At 40.4% G+C, this 20,520-nt stretch overlaps 1 protein-coding gene and 1 non-coding gene across 2 annotated transcripts; both read right to left on the bottom strand.

Moving 5' to 3' along the window:
- Positions 1–1,918: 1,918 nt before the first annotated feature.
- On the bottom strand, positions 1,919–1,992 carry trnar-ucu (transfer RNA arginine (anticodon UCU)). The gene has a single exon. It is a non-coding gene; the product is annotated as a tRNA-Arg (tRNA).
- A 3,521-nt stretch (positions 1,993–5,513) lies between these two features.
- On the bottom strand, positions 5,514–15,654 carry il13ra1 (interleukin 13 receptor, alpha 1). The gene is made up of 10 exons (XM_063465817.1): positions 15,419–15,654; positions 14,729–14,871; positions 13,950–14,067; positions 13,735–13,834; positions 10,240–10,427; positions 9,711–9,844; positions 8,904–9,033; positions 8,507–8,603; positions 8,307–8,382; positions 5,514–8,077 (listed from the first exon to the last, which is right to left on the bottom strand). Exons 1-10 carry the CDS (start codon positions 15,474–15,476, stop codon positions 7,982–7,984), a joined length of 1,140 nt encoding a protein of 379 aa, XP_063321887.1. The 5' UTR covers positions 15,477–15,654; the 3' UTR covers positions 5,514–7,981.
- Between the last annotated feature and the right edge of the window lie 4,866 nt (positions 15,655–20,520).

Raw genomic sequence — 20,520 nt, 5'->3', positions numbered from 1 at the left:
AGCACTGTATGAAAGGTCTTAATACTGTTGGGTTTACTGTGACTTTAAGATTTTTATTTGCATTACTTTTACTTTTTAGGGAACTCTGACAAAATGTGAGAGCTCATTTCAAATACTAGACGAGTAGAAATAATATTCTAACGACTCGAATGCCGTTAATTTCTTCTTAACCCTCTATGATACGTAAAAACAAAAATGACAGTGAAATACAATAAATGTAAACGTTTACTGAGTATGACCCTGCGCGCTACTTCCGGTGTTGTCGTAGTAATCTGTCCGACTTGACGTCATATTCTCATTAGCGGCACATTCCTCTCTCTCTTTCTCTCTCTCAGTATCACGTCAGCAGAGCCACAGCACTGCCCCCTTCTCCCTCTCCCTCTGGATCTTTAACAGGCCAACACCGTAAAAAAAAAGGGGGGGGGGGGGTATTAAATAAATAAAAAAATAAAAAAATAAACCCGCTTAGAGAGGCATAATCATTTTGACACATTTGCTGTAGCCGGAACTGCTTGTTTTCTCCTGCTTACTGTGTGGCATTAGGTAATGAAATAAGCTGTAACCCTAAAATTATCAACATGTACACATTAAGGTCAACGTGAGGTCATCTATTTGAACAGAAACTTTTTATTACACTAATGTGAATCCAGACGACTTAGAGTAGTAAACTGATGTTATAATCAAATGTCATGACACTGGCTGTAGTGTACAACTAATGTTGTTATGACCAACATATAAGCACAGTGCACCTAAAATAATAGAGGAGATACTACAAGCATTGGGTTACAGCAAGGGTTTTTAGTTTTTCTGTTATTATTATTATAGCAACAGAATCTACAGCGACATCATTAGAATAATACTGACTGCGCAGTGATGCCACTGTGATGACTAAACACCCCATGTCCTTATTCTTGCCACATCATGTAGGAGAGTGGTTTTAGTGACGGATTCCCGTGACAGGCCTACTGTAGCTGTCACAGCTCAGTAGGTCTCCACACTGAGCTGGTTCCTCCCGACTCGCTGTAAGTAGCGGGGATTACGCTGATGCTGGAGCGCCCCCTTGCGTTCAGGACCCAGACCTACCCTGCGCGTTCTCTGAGCACTACTAGAACAAGATGCCCGAAAATATATGCGCGCGCAGGCACACATTTCACCGGGGATGTTCGAGGCGAAATGTAGTAATGATAAAACCTGAGGTAATCATATTTTGATAACAACAATAATAATAATAATAATAATAATAATAATAATAATAATAATAATAAAGCCATCTACATGATACTGATAAAAGCCTTGCGGTGCTATAAATACACTGCACTGGCTACAGTCAAAAGTCTAAATGTTTTCACTTTTTTTTTTAAATAAAATACATTAAAATACATGCAGTACAGTACATACAGTAAAATACATTGCAAAGTTGGATTAGGATTGTTATGTTTGGTCATAGGTACTGGAAAATGACGTTTATCAAACTCTTACTAAAGTTTTTAAACACAGAAATATAATGAGGGAACAAATCCCAATGTTTAAAATCCAAGATGTTATAGCTATATACCTATAAAATCTATTTTATGGGTTTTAAGCTTCTTGAAAATGGAGACATAAATACTAAATCAGTACCAAAGGCGTGAGGACTTGAAAGAGGACATAAATAAGGTAACGTAAGGAGAGCATAAACTAATCAGACTGGGATATCAGAACAGAACAGGCAGGCTCATGTTCGCAGCTCCTGCATTAAATCTGTACTCGAGGTTATATTTATGTTTGTGTGCTCTGTGTAGCTGAACATCAACCTTCTGAGCTCCCAGTTAAGGCTGACTATTAATAGCATGATCATCTGCAATCAAAATGTCACCCGCACCCTCACAATTTGATAAAAAAAATATCGCAGGTCTGCCGTGCGGCACACAGAGTGACTCATCTCTGCCGGGACTCGAACCCGGAGCCTCTGGATTAGAAGTCCAGCGCGCTATTCCATTGCGCCACAGAGACTGCGCCAGGATTACCCCTCTCTGCCAAGGTTTACATACTTCACATCCTCTCATACCGCCGCTCTCTGCATCCCCGCAGCATCAGGACCACTCTGAGCCGACATATTGGCAGTGCCTTGTTTTGACCACTAGAGGCCGCTGTTGTTCAGCGATGAGGGGAGGACTGCGTCAAGCTAGCCTGTGTGTAAGCGGGAATCCAGAATTAGTGTGTAAAAAATAAAAGCCGCAAAGCCTGCAGATAATAATTTAACGTGTATTCGTAACTGGGGCTTTAATTTTGAAACTGCACCATTGAGACGCTAAACGTGATTATTGTATCTTAGCGCTAGCTATTAGAATAGCCCCACAGAGCGAAAATGGTTTTTGTGGGAGCAAAATAATCAAATGTTTTATTTTTTAGGCTGAGTGTCGGTAAGTTAACGGATTTAGTAACGACAACGATTAAAGGCTTTTCTTAAGCGTCACATAAATTAAACGTCTGTTTTAGCGGGCGGCCTTTAATACGCCTAAATGAAATGGCTTTCTAATGTCGGCTGTTGTGTGTAGTATTTCATATCTGTGTAATGTCAATTTTACAGGCCACCGTCACTGTCGTTTTTATGTTTATGAGTGGAAATGGTGCGCAGACTCACTAAAGAGACTGACATCCTGCTGACATTACACCAGGGTTGCATCAGAATCCAGTTGTGCACGTCCCCAGAAACCACAGAGTGAGACATCTCGATTCATTTCATGTCACTCCGGGTTTTGTCCCGTCGTACAGCTGTGGAGACACTTGTCTTGCAGACAGTAGGGTTGGTTGCTACACTTTTTGTTTTGCATGAATTGCTGATCAGCTGAAGCAGTGGTAATTACTGTGAATTAAGAGAAGTGAAATTAAGGAATTTACACAAAACGACTTCCACATTCCATAATAATATCAATGATAATATTTTTTTTTATTTTATTTTTTAAATGAAAGCAGTTGTCTATATCTTTTAAAAGACAAAAACAGTCTGTGCAAGATTTCCCACAAGGTAACCTGCGCAGCGTAAACACGAGAACCACAGTGAATGACATCATTATCAAACCGACTCTAAACCTTTTTAAGTTTCCACGTGTGCTCGATCATCCAGGTAAGCAAATTTTCAGGGATCTCCATTTTAAGGTTGCTAGTCTTGATCTAGCAACCCTGTAATTTACTCAGAGTTACACGAATCACAGTTACGAAAAATGTCTCTCCCTGAATTGCCAGGGATAATCAGGTGTAATCAGTTCTGGCACACAATACATCAACATCATACTTCCTTTGGTGTATCGCTCAACACAAACCATTGTTCCAACAAAGAAACAAAAAAAGAAAGAAAGAAAAACAAAAACATTTCTCTCAACATTTTAACCTTTAGCTGGCTAGTGAAAAACTGATTTAAATCAAAGCTATTACCTTCAGCTTTTTAACAAGTGACCATTTTATAAAAGACGAATATTGTGTCATCTTTTAATACAATAACAACAAAACCAAGAAAACTTACTCTGACCCATGAAAACTGCAATCTGTATGATATCAATAGAATTCCACCTCTAAAGTGACAACCAACCCCGGTTTCCCCACGTCTACCCTGCAAAGGAACATCCACCCAAATCTAATGTAACTGGCATCCTTTAAATGGACACAAGACTCAGAGTCCACAAGCACAGACACGTCCCTCAGCTTGAAATTTGAGTGCTGATATTTGGACTTTAGTTTAATCGCATGCATGCAGGCTTAGAGACTGAAAGATTAACAGAAGCTAGCCATTTCACAGAAAACGTAAGGAAGAACATTTATAGAAAAGAATCTTTGGTTTCTCCAAGAAAAGTCACACTTTTTTCTATTTAAAGCAGATTACACAACTTCCTTCTTATACTGAAGAAAAACTTGTTCTTCTGAAGTTGTGTGATGCCATTACTACTAAGGGGATCTGAAACTTCAGAGAGGGAAATAAACCGTTTACTTCCAGCAGCAGACGCATGGCGCTCTTTGAGCCCACTATACCTCGGTTTTGATTTCTGTTAGATCAGACCCCCTAATCAGTGAAACTTGATCTGCCTTTACTCGGTTTGCTTCTGAATCTTTGTTGGTATTGCCTAAGTTTTGACGCTGTCACGACACCCTCAAAAACATGATTTGCAGAAGTGGATCTGAGAAACCGTTTGCTACGAAATTCAAAATTGTGAAATTACGATCACAAACTATTATGTGCTGGTAATACTCGTACAGATGAATGAGGCGCATGTTGGTTACAGTATGATGACAAAATGACAGAAGGGGAAAATAACTATATAAAGAACACAATAGTATATTAAGGAAATTTGTTGCTGTTGTTCAAAAAGAATTGGAAATCCATTTAAAAATGTAGTTATTCTGAAAAAAAAGAGTAACTCTAAGTGGACACTAAGGCACATTTTTCGAGATTATTGAATAGGAAAAAAAACATGTTTTACTCATGCTCACTGATTTGTGTGCAGTTACATCTGCACATGACATATACATTTCAAACATACTCAGAGTTCATCGAACTTCTCTGATCAGCTGTTCTGGAACTGAAATTGCGATCTCAGAGGTAATCAACTCAGAGTTTATTTTTAAAGTCGAAGTTTTGCTGAACCTTCCTTCTGGAACAGGGCCCAGGAAGAGTGCGGCAAGCTGCCAGAATGCATACTTTAAAGAATAAAAGACAGACAGCATCAAATGGCTTGTTTGGTCCAGTTTGTCTTGTGAAACAGTTGAGGACAGAAACATAAACAGTTAGTTTTCTTTATCTATTATCCGTCTATATTTTCACACAATATTAAGTATGCATTATTTAGTATACAGTCTTCTTAAAATTAACACGATGATAAACATATGGAGGAAATATACTTTCTCACTTTTTTTTGCTGAGACTTAGAGGAGAAATTTGATTTCTGTATTTTTCACATGAAACTGGAGTCCAAGCTCAAGTAGCTTATCTGGAAGTCCCACACATGAACCCAAACAAACTGTCAATTCAACATGAGAAAGACTCAATACTTAGTGAGAAATTTGTAAAAAAAAAAAAAAAAAAAAAAAAAAAAAAGGAAAAACAATCTAACACACGACACATAAAAAAAATCTTGGACTCCTGCTCACTGAAATGTGTGCAGTTACCTCTGCCAACAAATTCATGCATTCTCATAAACGTAGAAAATAAACAGGAGCAGGCGCTGGTTTGCAGAAGCCGCCATGTTGCCCCGCCATCTAGAAACAGTGGCTGTGGAGAACGTTGTGCCCCTATCAGGTGTTTGTCCATGTGGCCAGAGAGACCGGCCACATACGTAGTACAGCAAAGATGAGCAAAAGCAGAACTTGTTGCTGTTTGCGTATTGTGGAGGCAAATTTGAATTTGGCCTGGATTCTGGCTTTATCTAATGAAAATTAAAGCTGACTAAATAACAGCAAACATTCTGGAAAATGATATGTTGTATATTCAAATTTTGTACTGTCAGTGATGATAAGCTCATTACAATCTCTCTTCTCCCCTCTTGTTTTTTTAAGATAAATGCCACAGTCTGCACTGTGTTTACATTCCTCGGTCCACGGGATTAAAACGGAGGCGTTGCTGTTTATTTACCCACGGGCAATCCTGATAATGGAGCTCCATTGATGATGGTTTTTCTTTCCCTACTTAATAAACATCCTGAACACGCACATGAAAGAGTAAATATACTCAGAGTTCATCGAACTTCTCTGATCAGCTGTTCTGGAACTGAAAACTGAAGGGGGGAAAAAATGCGATTTCAGAGGTAATCAACTCAGAGTTTATTTTTTAAGTCGAAGTTTTGTTGAACCTCCCTTCTGGAACAGGGTCCCAGAGAGTGCAGCAAGCTGCCAGAATGCATACTTTAAAGAATAAAAGACAGACAGCATCAAATGGCTTGTTTGGTCCAAGTTGTCTTGTGAAACAGTTGAGGACAGAAACATAAACAGTTAGTTCTCTTTATCTATTATCCATCTATATTTTCACACAATATTAAGTATGCATTATTTAGTATACAGTCTTCTTAAAATTAACACAATGATAAACATATGGAGAAAATATACTTACTTTTTTTTGCTGAGACTTAGAGGAGAAATTTGATTTCTGTATTTTCCACATGGAGTCTAAGCTCAGTTAGCTTACCTGGAAGTCCCACACATGACCCCAAACAAACATGAGAAAGACTCAATACTTCATGAGAAATGTGTAAAAACCATAAAAAAAGAAAAGAAGATGAAAAACAATCTTACTTGTGGGACATAAAAAAAAAACAGATCAGAGGAAGTGAAATAAAGTCGATTATAAACTTATTTTCAGTACTGAACACTATAATAATTTCATCAAAACATTTAAACACTATCACACAAAGACTTCTGTGTTTTTACACTGCGTTTCATTTGTATTTCTCTTTATAGCCCCTCCCACACACATAAAAAAGAGAAACGTAACAGCTTCAGTGGACTGACACTTGGACCTCCTGTCCAGGAGGAGAAGCCAAACTATAAGTTAGACCGTGAGCACCACTGAGGTGACGAATCAGCCGTGTGACTGGCTACAGGGCAAACGTGGAAGCATTAGTTAAAAAGAAACTTAAGAAGGTGGTTTAAATCTCTGAGCTTACTTGAGAAAAAGTAAAAAGGTAAACAAGCACAGGGTGTTACTTTCATCAAGGCTGATATCCTCTGTTAAAGGCCTGCTAAAGAAACATGGTGCTGTTAAAAGCTAAATCATCAGCCTCTGCTTCTGATAAAAATTTCACCATTTCCTTCCTCCAAGAGCATGAGGTATTTCCCAGACTATTGTCCATTAACAGACCAAACAATGAGGCTGATGATTCATAAGGACATGTGGGTATAACCTTTCAGCCTTCTGGCCGCCTAAAACAAAAGACAGCAATTTTTCCCCCTTTTTTTGTTTTTTACTCTTAGTAAAGTAGGCAACTAAGTGATACATTCATTACATTGTATACTCTCAGAAAGCTGGGCATGTCTTTGTTTCTTATGTACAGCATACCATGCTGCAAGAAATCCAAGGCAGTTAATACAGTTAATGGCAGCTGGACAGGGACAGTGCTCACAGGTCAACAGCAAACTGGCTCAGTAAGTCTTCCATATATATGAAGTAAAAACATTTAAGCTGTGACACTGACACCATTGGGGCGGTGTGAAAAAGTATTTGCCCACTTAATGATTGTCACACTTACATATTTCAGGCCATCCAACAATTTTTAAGTTACTTTTTAGTTACTTTTTTACATAGGAAAAAGTAGTTTAGGATAGATTTGTTTCCTTAACGAATGAAATCATCATTTAAAACCTGCATTTTATATTCACTTGTGTTACCTAATGCTAATATTTCCTTGACAAAACATTTAAGTGTGGCAATTGGGAAGGGGGCAAATGCTTTTTCATAGACCTGTAAGCGGTACAAAGGTAGTAAGTCTGTTGGGATACATGCGTGGATGACGCTGTTCTGATTTGACTCAACATTCAGGCTCAGCTCACGACCATCCGTGCCGCCTACTGTCTACTGCCGATGGGGTTGCAGTTGTTGTTGTTGTTTCATCTGTATCAGCAGCAGTAGCAGACGGGTCCAAAGAGCCTCACAGTGTCTGACGCATGGCGGTGCAATGCAATACTGTGGCCTTGCACTAAAATGGATGTCTGTGTTAGGCTCGATTATGTAACCAACATGATTTCCAAAAAAGGAACCATTCGGTGTGCAAACAAAGCATGTTGATAAGGGATCAAAATGCTATGGGAGCATTGCTGTGAATACAAAATCAACTTAATGCATTAGTATATGTTGTGTGTCACTCCATAGGGTGTATAGATAAAGACATGCAGTGTTGTATTTCCCTGTGAGACTCATGGCGTCAGATTTTAGCAGCGCTAAATACAAAGTGCTGAAGCAGCAGCAGCTGCTTCTAGTTGTTCTTCTTCTTTGGGAGCACGAGGGGACGTCGGGCACTTATCACCAGTCTGGCTTGCTGATTTTGGGCTCTACCACAAGAGCAATTTTACAGTTGTCTTCTTCCACTGCCATGGCATGAAAGTTGCACAGGGCCGTCTGAAAAGAGGAAGAAGAAGAAGAAGTAGAAAAGGAAATGTGATAGTGTTTAAGAGAAAGCCAACTGTAGCCTGGAATTCAAAAAAGAAAAAAAACAACAACAACAACAAATGCAGTTCTAAGAATTTGTAGTACCTCGGTGATTATGAGAAGCATGCACTATCAGGCCTTACAAAGAAAAAGAAAGGAGAAACGAGCACACAAGTACACATAAGAGCAAAAAACTCACCTTATTGTTGTTGTCACAGATATCACTGAGGAGATCCCGAGGCTCTGGTACTTTGGGAAAGATAGTATCCTTGTTTCTACACAGAGACAGTTAAATATCAGAGGTTAGCGCAGCCCCAAAAAAGCAGAACAAAATAAAAACAAAACAAAGCCAACGAACAACAGGATCCATTCAGTAAGAAGAAGAGACTTTTTACTTACTTCTGGTAACACATCACAGTCAGGACTGTCAGGGTGGCAACCACCAATGGGATTGTAATCGCAAGAAACACTAATGGACTGAAGCCTGAGTCTGCTTCTGCATGCAAACACATATAAGCATTAATTTCAGCAACAATGAAACTGTTTCATGTTTCAGCCTTTGATGTTACTTTTCCTTTTCAGCTTTTTGAATAGAGAAAATAACATGTCGGCTTCATTCACCCATTCACACCCAGGGACCAAACTATCTTCTGATTAGCAGATGACCTGCACTAGAGCGACCCCAGAGAAGGATGTATGGCCTTTATAATTAAAAAAAACAATTATAAGTCACTGCATTCTGTTTTTTATTAACACAAGATTAGAAAAAAAGAGACAAAAGAGAAAATGACTTTACCAAAATACTGTTGGTCGGTCCACGGTGTTTCTCCCTTTTTATCACTCTCTGCTTTGATAGCCATGCTGTAGTTACAGTGAGGGACCCGGTCCAGCTGGTATGATGTTTTTTCTTTTTGTTTTATTGGACTCTGTGAAAGTTTTTGAGGGAAACTATTAATTTGAGCCTTGAATCAGTTGATTAAAAATTCATCCTGAGAGAAACATCTGTGAGTGTGCAAAATTCAGCACGTAACCATCAAGGACAAATTTAAATATTTAATTTGGGCTCATCCACTTGGGACCCTGTAAATTTCTGCCAAATATAATAACAACCGCCACTATAACAGATGAGTTTTTTAATAAAAAGCTGCTTTAGCTGCTTGGAGAAAAGTCTGTAATTATCTCCTTATTTTCTCCATATCTTTCTGGATATGATGGCGGTATTCCCAAACCAAGAGCTATCATGCTAGCATGGCTTAAGATTGTATTTAAGCTAAGTCCTGTTCCAGAGGGGAGCCTGGAAGCTGATCCTTAGCCACTTCCTCCTCCCCCTCTGGGATTCCAAGACTTTCCCAGTTAAAAAAAAAAAAAGGTTATATAATCTTTCCAATGAAATATGAGTTAGCCTCTAACAGACGTCTTTTAACACAAAGGACCCCATGTCTTATATGAGCTCCCACACAATGTTTTGAACTCCTCACCGTGTCCCCCAGCTTCACTCTATAAGTGCTTTCAGTTATTCGTTTTTTAACACAATCATAACACACATTACTTTAAACTAATGGACGTGACAGACAAAGTAAGATAGTATTGTTTTTATTCTTACTTTTAGTTGACCACACTCAGTGTAATTTATTATATATTCCCACTCGTCCTGTGCAATCACTTCAGGAGGGTACCAAGTAATATTAAATTGATTCCCACTTTTCTTGACTTTCCAGTTAAGGGGCGGTGGTCTCACTGCACAGAGAATAACAGACAGATGTTGCAGTTAGTACAAGCTAACCAGAGGTGCCTTGAATGCAAATCAAAATGCAAACCAGTGTGTATTTTGCCTTTCGAAAAGTTGGCAGTTCTAGGCAGTACTAGATACACACAGATGCATGCCCCCCCCACCACACACACACACACACACACACACACACACACACACACACACACACACACACACACACACACACACACACACACACACACACACACACCATGATAACAGCTAAAACATTTCCAAGAAAGGAGAAAAAGAACAACTTATACCCCAGAAACTGAATGAGGAAGCACAACATATTTCAACACAAGTTTCCCCTCGCATTACTTTTAAATTCTGAATTAGCACTGACCACTACACAGCTTACCAAAGTAAATGAGGTCTTTAGGGAAGGTGTTCCTGACAGTTTTGTTGTTCAGTGTTGTGTTAAACAAGACCCATATAGAATGTTGTATGCTCACTGGCAGATAACAGCCAGTCCTCAGACCATCAGTGTAAGTATACGATGGGCATTCTTCTATTCCACTGACGATGTCATTCCACTCATCCTCAGACCTTGTAAACATAAAGAAAAAGGTGATTTTTTTTTTTTTTTTTACCAACACACGGTATTTACCAAAAGGAAAGGACAAAACAATGAACTAATAATAAGATACTGGCATGATTTTGCCTCTCAGTGCTGGTGAATAGAATAAGCAGGGGAATAAGCAGTGTTTCTTGCGAGTGTGCAACAATAGCATCACATAGACTGTGGGACTCAGCCACCAAATAAAATAATAAAATGTGAAGTATTTCTTTAATCTTGTGACATTTTGTTGGATATTTTAAATGCAAAATGTAATAAGTGTGCTTAACAAAGAAACCACCCAGTGGGAAACAGTAACAGGAACCAGTTATCAATACCATGTACAATATTTTTACCTACAGTGCCAAAGTTTAGACACAATTGTGACGCATGAATGTGTCGAAACCTAGAGTGTCAACGCATTCATGAGAACTACAGTCTTTTGCTACGTGGACCAGCGATGCTGCAGTTTTATGCAATGTTTTGTAAAGTTTCGTGATGCAAAAAAACAAACAAAAAAAAACCATTTTAATTTAAGATACTAATTTAACATCTATGAAACTGTATAATTAAACAGTTTCTTTTACTTCCTTATTTGCACTGTCACTGGGAAACAAAGAAGACAAAAGTTCATAAGAAAATGGGTCTTTGTTGCAACCTAACAAAACAGGAGTGACTTCTGGATTCAGTCTCATCTTGGTAACAAACCATGATGTTCACATAATACTGTCATTGTCACCTTCGTTATCTGAGACACTTTAAAAAGTTTATGTTGACAATGAACTACTCGACGAGTGAGGCAATAGATGCGCTATTGTGAAAGTTAGCCTTTGTGTTTTGGATACAAGAGTGCAGTCATAACACATTTGAAGCAACAACTTAAACACACAATTCTCACATTTCTGAATGATTTCAACAGCATCCTGACAAAATCAGTGGACAGTGAGGAATAACACTCTCCAAGTGAATGCCATTATGTACATACAACCTTCCCAGAGGTCATCTCAATCAACGAGTCTAGCAAGATCAGAGGGGTATACTGCAAGTAAAAGTTTGAACCTAAAACTCCTGCTGGAGATTAAAGTTATCACTGTTAAGCAGTGCTTTCTGCTTCAGCTTCTGAGCGTGCTCATATAAAAAGCAGCATTTCACAGGTCATAAGACTCTTCTTCCACAAAAAATGATCCCCGTGAGCGCCCCCTACCCATTCCCTTATAATGATATAAGGATATAATGATTATAATTCCTTATAATGCTAGGGTAACGGGGAAAAATTCTAGTTTATCCTCACATTTAGATTTAGGTCTTTAGAATTTTACTGTAGGATTTTGTTTGACCTTTTCCTTCTTAGATGAAGGATGTGTGTGTGTCAATATGACCTGGTGAAAACTGCTTAGATATGCTTAACGATGTTTCACTAAGTTAACCTCTAACTGTTAGGGCATAGAAGGACGAAACTCCCAAGAAGACCAGTGCCAGGTGCTTCCTGGAAAATAGATAGTGGGAAAGTCTTCCCTGGCCAGCAACAGCCTGGGTGGGACAAAAGACTATTGTAACTGAAAAGATACAGAGAGTGTGTGTGATGTTATCAAAGGGACGCTGGGACATTCCAAGGTTAGCGCTCTCATGACTGTAGAACTGTGATTTTTGATGTGTGTTAGCTCTCCTGCATCCAGCAATTAAAATATCTTGACCACAGCTGACTGTGTTGCAGACTTTAATAACAGAAATTTCACCCACACTAGGCACAGTTTGCTCTTCACTCAGTGGTTTTAGTAAGGCACGCCTAACAACCTGCACATATAAAACACCAGTATATATTTAGCAGAGAATCTATAATACACTTGAAATGCTGTAAATAAAAGACTTGGTGAAAATGTGGTGCTTATAGCCGATTTACAAAAAAAATGCTCTGCTCCTGAACTTGTTCACTACAAGTTAGCGTGGTGATTTAGCCAGTTAAAAACAGAGCCACTTTCGTTATACAGAAACCTCTCACTTTATGCTCGACAGCTTGCGAGACATTTATCTAAGTTAGTTGACTTCGCAGGGTTTGGTAGGTTATTTACAGCAGAAACACCTCATTTAAGTGTCAGGGTCATGGATAACAGTGGAGCTCTGTGGCCCAGACGGATTAAACATATACCTCTCCAATATTATCTTCGATGCACTGGCTACCGGGCAGTGTGGATGAAAATTTAAAATCCCTTCTTCTAATGCAGGTGCCCTTTAATCACTATCAAAAGCTGCACATTAAATCTACCATTTTACTCTAAAAGAGCACTTCTGTGTCAGAGCACAGACCTGCCTCCAGGTTCCTCCCCTGGGACAGCTCTAGGTAAGAGCAGGGGTGAATAATTCTGGTTTTGTTCAGCCAATGCAAAAACTGAGTTAATGTGTAACTGGGTCCTGCTGTTCATTCTAATAAGAAATGTTCTTATGCTCTCTCATGACACATTTCCCCTCCCCCTTGGTGAGGCTGATACATTTAATATAAAGTCATGTTGCTGTTGATGTGACAAAGAGAGTGAGAGTGGGAAGCTGCCACTTCCCTTATATGTGTGTTAAATTATTATTTATGATAATTCTGTGTGCCCTTTAAAACAAAAAGGGCAATAGGACTACACTGAACGAGCAGCAGAGTTTCTCTTTGTACAATTCAGCAGGTCTTGGGTTTCCTATGTAAACTGGTAACATATCTTATGATCTGGATTGGCAATATAAAAGTTAAATAAATAAAAATGCATTTGGATACATGATCCACACTTGTGTCCAAGATCACTTCATTTTTATGGATTGTCATGCAGAAACCTGCTGTGCTGCTTTAGTTCATTTCAGTATTTGCTTTTGGGTTTCTTTGTTTTTTGTTTTTTTCTTTTCTTTTTACTTGCAACATATTTGTTTCAAGTTTGTGAAGACGTTTACTTAATTTGCTTATGTTTTGCCTATTTAAATACATGACCTTAAACGGCAGTCCACTGGGATATCAGGGCTCCGGCGTGTTACAGTTGGCTTGAGTTAATACTTAACCCTCTTCATTTAATGTTACATTGCCAAATATGGTTTGGTTTTGTATGCATAAATCCCCACACCCCCAACAAACAGCCTGCAGCTGGCAAAAAAGACAGAGCCATTTAAACACAAGAATTTAGCCCTGATTGAACTCTGGCTCATTACTTCCACTTCAGCTCAGAGTGACCACTGACTATCAGGAAGTGTTGCAAAATTACAAAACCACCTGCACTGCATAATGCTGAATTTCTATTTCTTAAAACTGCATAATAAAAAAGCACATACCTGTAGAAGAAACGGAGATCTGCGGCGATACCGGTTGGTGACCAAGAGCAGTTTGTTTGGTTTTGGGAGTGGACGAAGCACTGAAAATCTGTCACCAGCTCTGAGAGCAACAGAGACACAGACACAGATTAACAATCAAACACAGACAGCAATTTGCTTCATATGTGGCTCAAAAGCATTTTTTACAATAAAGCAGAGTCAGTGGTGAGACTTACCTGGATTAGTTTCACTGACGACCACTGGCTCGCTCGATGACCCATTACAAAGACTTCTGATAGACACATTTAATACGTTTCCATTCATTACCCCCTCCAAAATATAGAAAGTATTGGACTATTTAGAGAAAAAGAAAAGAAAAAAAATAATTTGAGTAAACAGTCTAAACCAATCTCAGATCTTTTGTTTGAAGAACTGGCTAACCAACCAAACATAGTTGTGGTGTACGTGCAGAAGAAAAGGATCGTAGTAATAGATGTAGCAATACCGAGAGAGAAACATCAGGAAGAAGGAACACAAGAAGAAATGCCAAAGGCAGAGAGAAGATGTGGAGGGTGAAGACAACAGTGGTGCGGTTACCACCTAGAAAGAACTAGACCTAGAAAGCCCAGGACTCAGTGCCACACATACACACAGCTATAGCTGTCATGGCTTAAAACATGTGAGGTCCACAAGAGTGCAGCTGGAGAAACGGTACGCTGTAACACAACACAGTCTTCCCCTCAAAACTTAAAATAGCGGTTGTCTATGCAAAATCTAGAAATTACTCAAACCTACTTTTCATATCTGAAAATGTTTTTCAGCAGTATGCAAATAATGAGCCTCTACTTCCAGGAGGTGGTTGAGATTACTTGCAGCCCCTTAGCAGCCCGTTTTTCCAGGAGTTATTAGTTATTAACTGATGAAAGACTTTTAAATTATGGGGTATAAACGTTGTGTAATCACAATGAATATACGAGGTTTTAAACTAAGCATATACACATATAAGCGTACTTACAGTGTCTTCATCGTTTACTTTGTTTGTATCTCTAGACACTTTATAGTCGCATCCGACAGAATTCTCTGGTGGTACCCAGGTCACGTTATGGTCAAAGTCATTAATCCTCCACAGGGACACATTTCGTGGTGGTAAGATTTCGCCTTAGTGAAGAAGGAGAAAGAACAGAAAATCAGTCAACATCTGCAGGAGCAGCGAATAAAGACGCTTTATGTGGCTCGCCAAGCAAGCGGTTGCGCTGAGCCAGTCACTCAGGAGGGAAAAAATCTTTCCCTCAAGGCTTAGAGAACATTCACACTTCTGCGTATCTGCCAGGCGCTGCAGGCGCTGAACAGTCTATTTACCAGATCCGATCCTGCTTTCAGATTTCTACGTGGATAATCGCGGCAGTCTGATTCCTCCTGTTTCTGTCACGTAAACAGAATCCGGATGGAAATACTAAGATGAGGGTGAGCCGAGAGGATTTACATGCGCGATTTACACGAAACACATGCTCCCACAAAATTTTCTCTTTTTACAAAGTCTGTTTTACTGTCCCGCTACACAGTGACGAATGCCAGACGTGACGTCACTAGTGGGAATCACCGCAAATGAGCCCAGTGAGAAAACTGGGAAAAGGTGTCAAAGAAGCAGGCAATAAAAAGAACCCAGGTAAATTTATTGTAAGCTTGGGGGTGTAGATCGTCTTACCGTGACTGGATTCGATCGTCAGAGACAGGCAGCACAGAAGTAACAAACTTGGGAACATCCTGCTGATCCCGTGTGTTCAGCTCTCTCCCTGAAAACTTTCTATCTCCTGAGTTTCTGTTGTGAGGAGAGAGGGGTAAGCGCTCTTGAAACGGGGTCCCCTGCTTCTCAGACTCTGTGTGGTCACAGTTGTTCAGAAGACAAAAGCAGAGAGACGTCTGCCCATGCCTCTGATCTACTTTCGCTTCCAGCTTCTTGGGAGGAAGGCACAGAAAAATAGTGGGAGGCTGGAAGTGGGTGGTGCGCTTCCTCCTTCTGATGTAGACACGCTGACGCACGCACTGACAGGCAATGTTGTGCTTTCTTCCTTTTTTTAGAAGTCATATTTTTCAGTACACATATTCTATTTTTTCATGTAAAATAAATAATCTATGTTAAACCTTTCCACAACTACTAAGACACATTTGTAAGTTTCAGAACTCTAACCAATTTTCAAACAAAATCTAACAAACAGGGGTGTAAAGACAAAAAACAAACAAACATTGGCTGCTGCTGGTCCCCCAGGGCAAACCCTTGCAATTGTATCATGCAACAGCAGGTAGAATGTGCTGTGTGGAGTGAGAACGTGTTAAGACCTGCAGGTAGTCTGTAAGTATGTGAAAACGTTTGGCTTGGACAAAGTTTCACGTTTTATTGTTATGTACAGATAAACAGTGTAGTCGCATTTATCCATAATGAAATCCTTTGGCTCGTGCTCCTCAGCTTTACATGAGCATATAGAAAGTGTGCAGAAAAAGAGAGAAAAAAGTATTAAATATTAGAGAGTTGAGTCGAGTTGGTATTTACAAGTTTGTGCAAGAGTATTTACAGGTTGTGCAAAGTTGTACAATGAGCATTTAAGTGGCATTTGTTGAAGTGACAGTGTGCAGAGTCCTGTAATTGTAGTTAGTGTGTAGTGATGTGTATGGAATATCAGCAGTTCAAAAGTCTGATGGCTTGTGGGTAATAACTGTCTCTGTGTCTGGTAGTGCGGGTCTGGATGCTCCTGAACCGCCTGCCGGACGGCAGGAGTGTGAAAAGTCTGTGGCTGGGATCGGAGAGGATCCGCTGCGTCTTCCTCGTGCAGCGCTGTCTATAGAGATCCTGCATGGCTGCCAGTTCAGTCCTGTCGATGCGCTGTGCTGATCTCACCACCCTCTGCAGAGCTTTGCGGTCCAGAGCATTACAGCTGCTGTACCAGGTGGTGATGCAGCCAGTCAGAATACTTTCAATGGTGCATCGATAGAAGTTTGTAAGTATTCTGGGGTTCATTCTGAATCTTCTCAGGCGCCGCAGGAAAAAGAGCCGCTGTCTTGCTGCTTTTGTGATCACACCAACATGGTGTGACCAGCTCAGATCCTCGCTGATGTTGATGCCCAGGAATCTGAAGCAGCTGACTCTCTCCACCTCTGCTCCTTCGATGTGGGTGGGGGGTGGCCTCCTCTCTGCAGTCTCCTGTAATCCAGGAGAAGTTAAGCAGCAGGTTGTTGTTGCTGCACCATGATGTCAGGGCTCTCACCTCTGCCCTGTATGCCATCTCATCTCCATCAGAAATGCAGCCGATGATGGTGGTGTCATCTGCAAATTTGATGATGGTGTTGGAGCTGTGTGTTGCTGTACAGTCGTGGGGGAACAGGGTGTACAGCAGGGGGCTGAGCACACATCCCTGGGGGGCACCTGTGCTGAGTGTGAGTGTGGATGAGGTGATGTCTGTCTGTCAGGAAGTTCAGGATCCAGCTGCACAGGGAGGAGCTGATGTTCAGGTCACGGAGTTTCATGACGAGTCTGGATCGTATGATGGTGTTGAAGGCGGAGCTGTAGTCTATGAACAGCATCCACACGTATGTGTTTTTCTGGTCCAGGTGAGAGAGGGCAGTGTGGTCCTCTTAAAACATTTTGGGACAGCAGACTGGAGCAGGGGAAGGTTAAAAATGTCTGTGAAGACATCTGCCAGCTGGTGGGCACATGCTTTGAAAACGCGACCTGGAAAGTTGTCTGGTCCAGGAGCTTTCCGAGTGTTTACTTTCCTGAAGTATTTACACACGACTGCCTGAGATATCTGAAGAGGGCAGCTGTCCTCTTCCAGCAAAAAGACAAAAGAGAGACTGCTTTATTCCTTACCAATTCATTGCTTAGGATATGAAAAATCTGGACAGGGAATGGGAGAACTGAGGTAAGTCACCTATTGCACCTTTGTTGTAACGTCATAAAATATGCTTTTTACAGTTCTTACTCTTTGCTACTGCTCCTACTACCAAACTACTGTAAATGAGCTATATATAAAAGGTCACAATACACAGAAACTCTGCGTTTTTAAATATACACACAAACCCTTTCTTTCAGTATCTGATAGGGTTTGAACGGAGAAAAACAAACTTTTAGATCCTAAACCAACACAGCGTAACCATGTGCTTACATCAGGCTCTGCATCTCTGCACCAGTTGTAGACTAACATGGTCTTCTTGCAGCCAAGCAGGGATAGATAGCTAGCAGCACTAGGTTTGCACAAGTCATTCACAAGCATCACTCCAACAGGATTAAAACGTTATTTTTACTGTATTTTTGTTCAGTTATTTAAGAAGACAACGCCATCAGATTTCTTGTTATGCTGTTCTATCCAAGTTTATCAGTGTGAAATGTTGTGTCATTGCGTTTTTAGTTTGTGATGCATTGTAGGACCTGGACCTGAGTGTGATCACGTATTTATGAGCAAAAGGCACACGGGAACAACAGCTGCGGCTTGAGTTACTGAATTTCTTTACGGTCTTTGTAATCTGTTGTTGCTTTCAACACATGCTATTGTTATTGTAACCTTGAGATGTTTCATCATGTCGCAACATTAAGAGACAGTTTTCTGTTTTGCAAAGCTACCATCTATGACCATTACACCTTGGTGCATGCGAATAATATTATAATGATGTCTTGTGAAACTTGAAACATATTTCATGTTTTTTACATGTTAGCGGTGCATGCTGTGGCTGTAGACCTAATTTAATTGTTGATACATTAGTTTTAAAAAATAGATAGAAAAATAACACCTCTCATGTCATTCTTAGCTGGTGTAGTCAAAGAAACGGGACAGTGAGAGAGTCACACATGGCCGTTTTATATTTAATTTTGACTGCAGGTGGGAAGCAAGGTCACGTCATGTATGAGGTGACTATTACAGTAGTTTCCTCGCTGCGTGCCTCACTAGTTTTCGTAGATATCTGCAGTTTCTGAGTAAATGCCGCTGTGGTGCCATATTCCAAAAAACGCTGAGACACTGTTTAACAGTACAGATGTAAATGGGAACCTTGAGAATCTTTTCTTCGGAGGAACTCTGCTGCTTTAAAAATCCAGCTGGAAACAGCTGGTGGAACAAATGCGCTGCATCCATCTGCATGCGAGCTGTTCCAGTAACACTTGCTTTTCAAGTTTTTTGCCAACAAATTCAAACTGAGTTCATATTTTTCTTTTCATGAAATAGTAAAGCGTCTCAGTTCACTCATCTGATATGTTTTCTTTGTGCTATTGTGAATAAAACGTGTTTGAGATTTCTGCTTTTCTGCCCATCAGTCTTATTCCTTAGTCCTCTCAAAAACTGAAAGCACAAACACACACGTTCGTGATAGCAAACAGGTTAAATGTTTGACACCCACATAAAACTATGTACTTATATGTCCATTATCTTCATGCTACGTGTGGTTGGTTTATGTTGACCAATGAAATATGTTCCTGAGAGAGAGGAGGGGGAGGAGAGCAATTGAGGATGTGCAAATGAGGAAGGTCAAAAGACTTCTTCAACAATCTGAGGGGTAGGGTCAAGATTTGGAACAAATACCATGAAAGCGTGGATCCATCTTGGTTTGTATGGGTATTTCAGGGTTCTGGTGGTGGTGTCATGGTTTGGGGACACTTTGGGCTTTTTTTTTTTTTTAGCCAAATGCCACAGCCTCCTTGAGAATTGTTGCAGGCCATGTCCATCCCTGTAAGACCACAGTGTTCCCATCTTCTTCCAGCAGGATAACACGCCATGTCACAAAGCCCAACTGGTCTAAAACATCGTAAACTTAAATTTGAACAAAACGATGAGTCAAATGGACATCACAGTCAGCTGTCTAATAGAGCATCTTTGGGATGTGGTTAAACAGGAGATTCACATCATGGATGTGCGGCCAACAAATTTGTTGCAGATTTGATGCTGTTGTGTCAATATGGACCAGAATCTCTGACGAATGTTTCCAGCACCTTGTATCTATGCAATGAAGAACTGATGCAGTTCTGATGGCAAAAAGAGGTTCAACCCACTACTAGCTATGTGTAAGTAATGAAGTAACTGATGTCTGACCAGAGAAAGAGCATGGACAGCCACTCTTATGCCTTCGAGCAAAGACTTATAAAAATGGACTGTCGTCTGTGGCACAATACATGGTTTAGTGGGGTAAAAAAAAGTTCTTTGTCATTGTCATCTCAGTGTTTTGAAATCAGCTGAGCAGGGCTGGATCTGACTGATAAACAGACACTGTGTGCTCATACAGCACCCACATGCCCAGCCTAAAACCTTTATAGAGACTTCTTTTTGCAACCACTCCCCCTGCTGAACAAAGTGCAGGTTTACGACACCATTGCACTGGCCTCACTTTTTAAACATCCATCCATCCATTCGCTTATCCTTTTCAGGGTCGCGGGGGGCGCTGGAGCCTATCCCAGCTGTCATAGGGCGAGAGGCGGGGTACACCCTGGACAGGTTGCCAGTCTGTCACAGGGCCAACACACAGGGACAGACAACCATTCGCACTCACATTCACTCCCGCATTCACACCTATGGGCAATTTGGATTAATCAATTAACCTATCCCCACAAGCTGCATGTCTTTGGACGGTGGGAGGAAGCCAGAGTACCCGGAGAGAACCCACACAAACACGGGGAGAACATGCAAACTCCACACAGAAAGACCCCGGCCTGACGGTGGAATTGGACTCAGGACCTTCTTGCTGTGCGGCAACAGTGCTAAACACCGTGCCACCGTGCTGCCCCGCTTTTTAAACATTTCATGCAAATGCATCAGTTTATTTAAAGCCTAT

Source organism: Pelmatolapia mariae, linkage group LG3_W (assembly GCF_036321145.2).
Source record: "Pelmatolapia mariae isolate MD_Pm_ZW linkage group LG3_W, Pm_UMD_F_2, whole genome shotgun sequence".
NCBI classification, from domain to species: Eukaryota; Metazoa; Chordata; class Actinopteri; order Cichliformes; family Cichlidae; genus Pelmatolapia; species Pelmatolapia mariae.
Note: the sequence above shows the minus strand (reverse complement) of the source record. Positions and strands in the feature narration are given on the sequence as shown.

What these genes read in the sequence shown, in the direction of transcription:
- il13ra1 (XM_063465817.1), bottom strand. Translation starts at nt 15,476, where the DNA reads ATGTTCCCAAGTTTGTTACTTCTGTGCTGCCTGTCTCTGACGATCGAA. An exon ending in TAAAGACCTCATTTACTTTG is followed by an intron (nt 9,845 to 10,239) that starts GTAAGCTGTGTA and finishes TTCTCTGTGCAG; the next exon opens with TGAGACCACCGCCCCTTAAC. An exon ending in ACTGTGATGTGTTACCAGAA is followed by an intron (nt 8,383 to 8,506) that starts GTAAGTAAAAAG and finishes GTCTCTGTGTAG; the next exon opens with AAACAAGGATACTATCTTTC.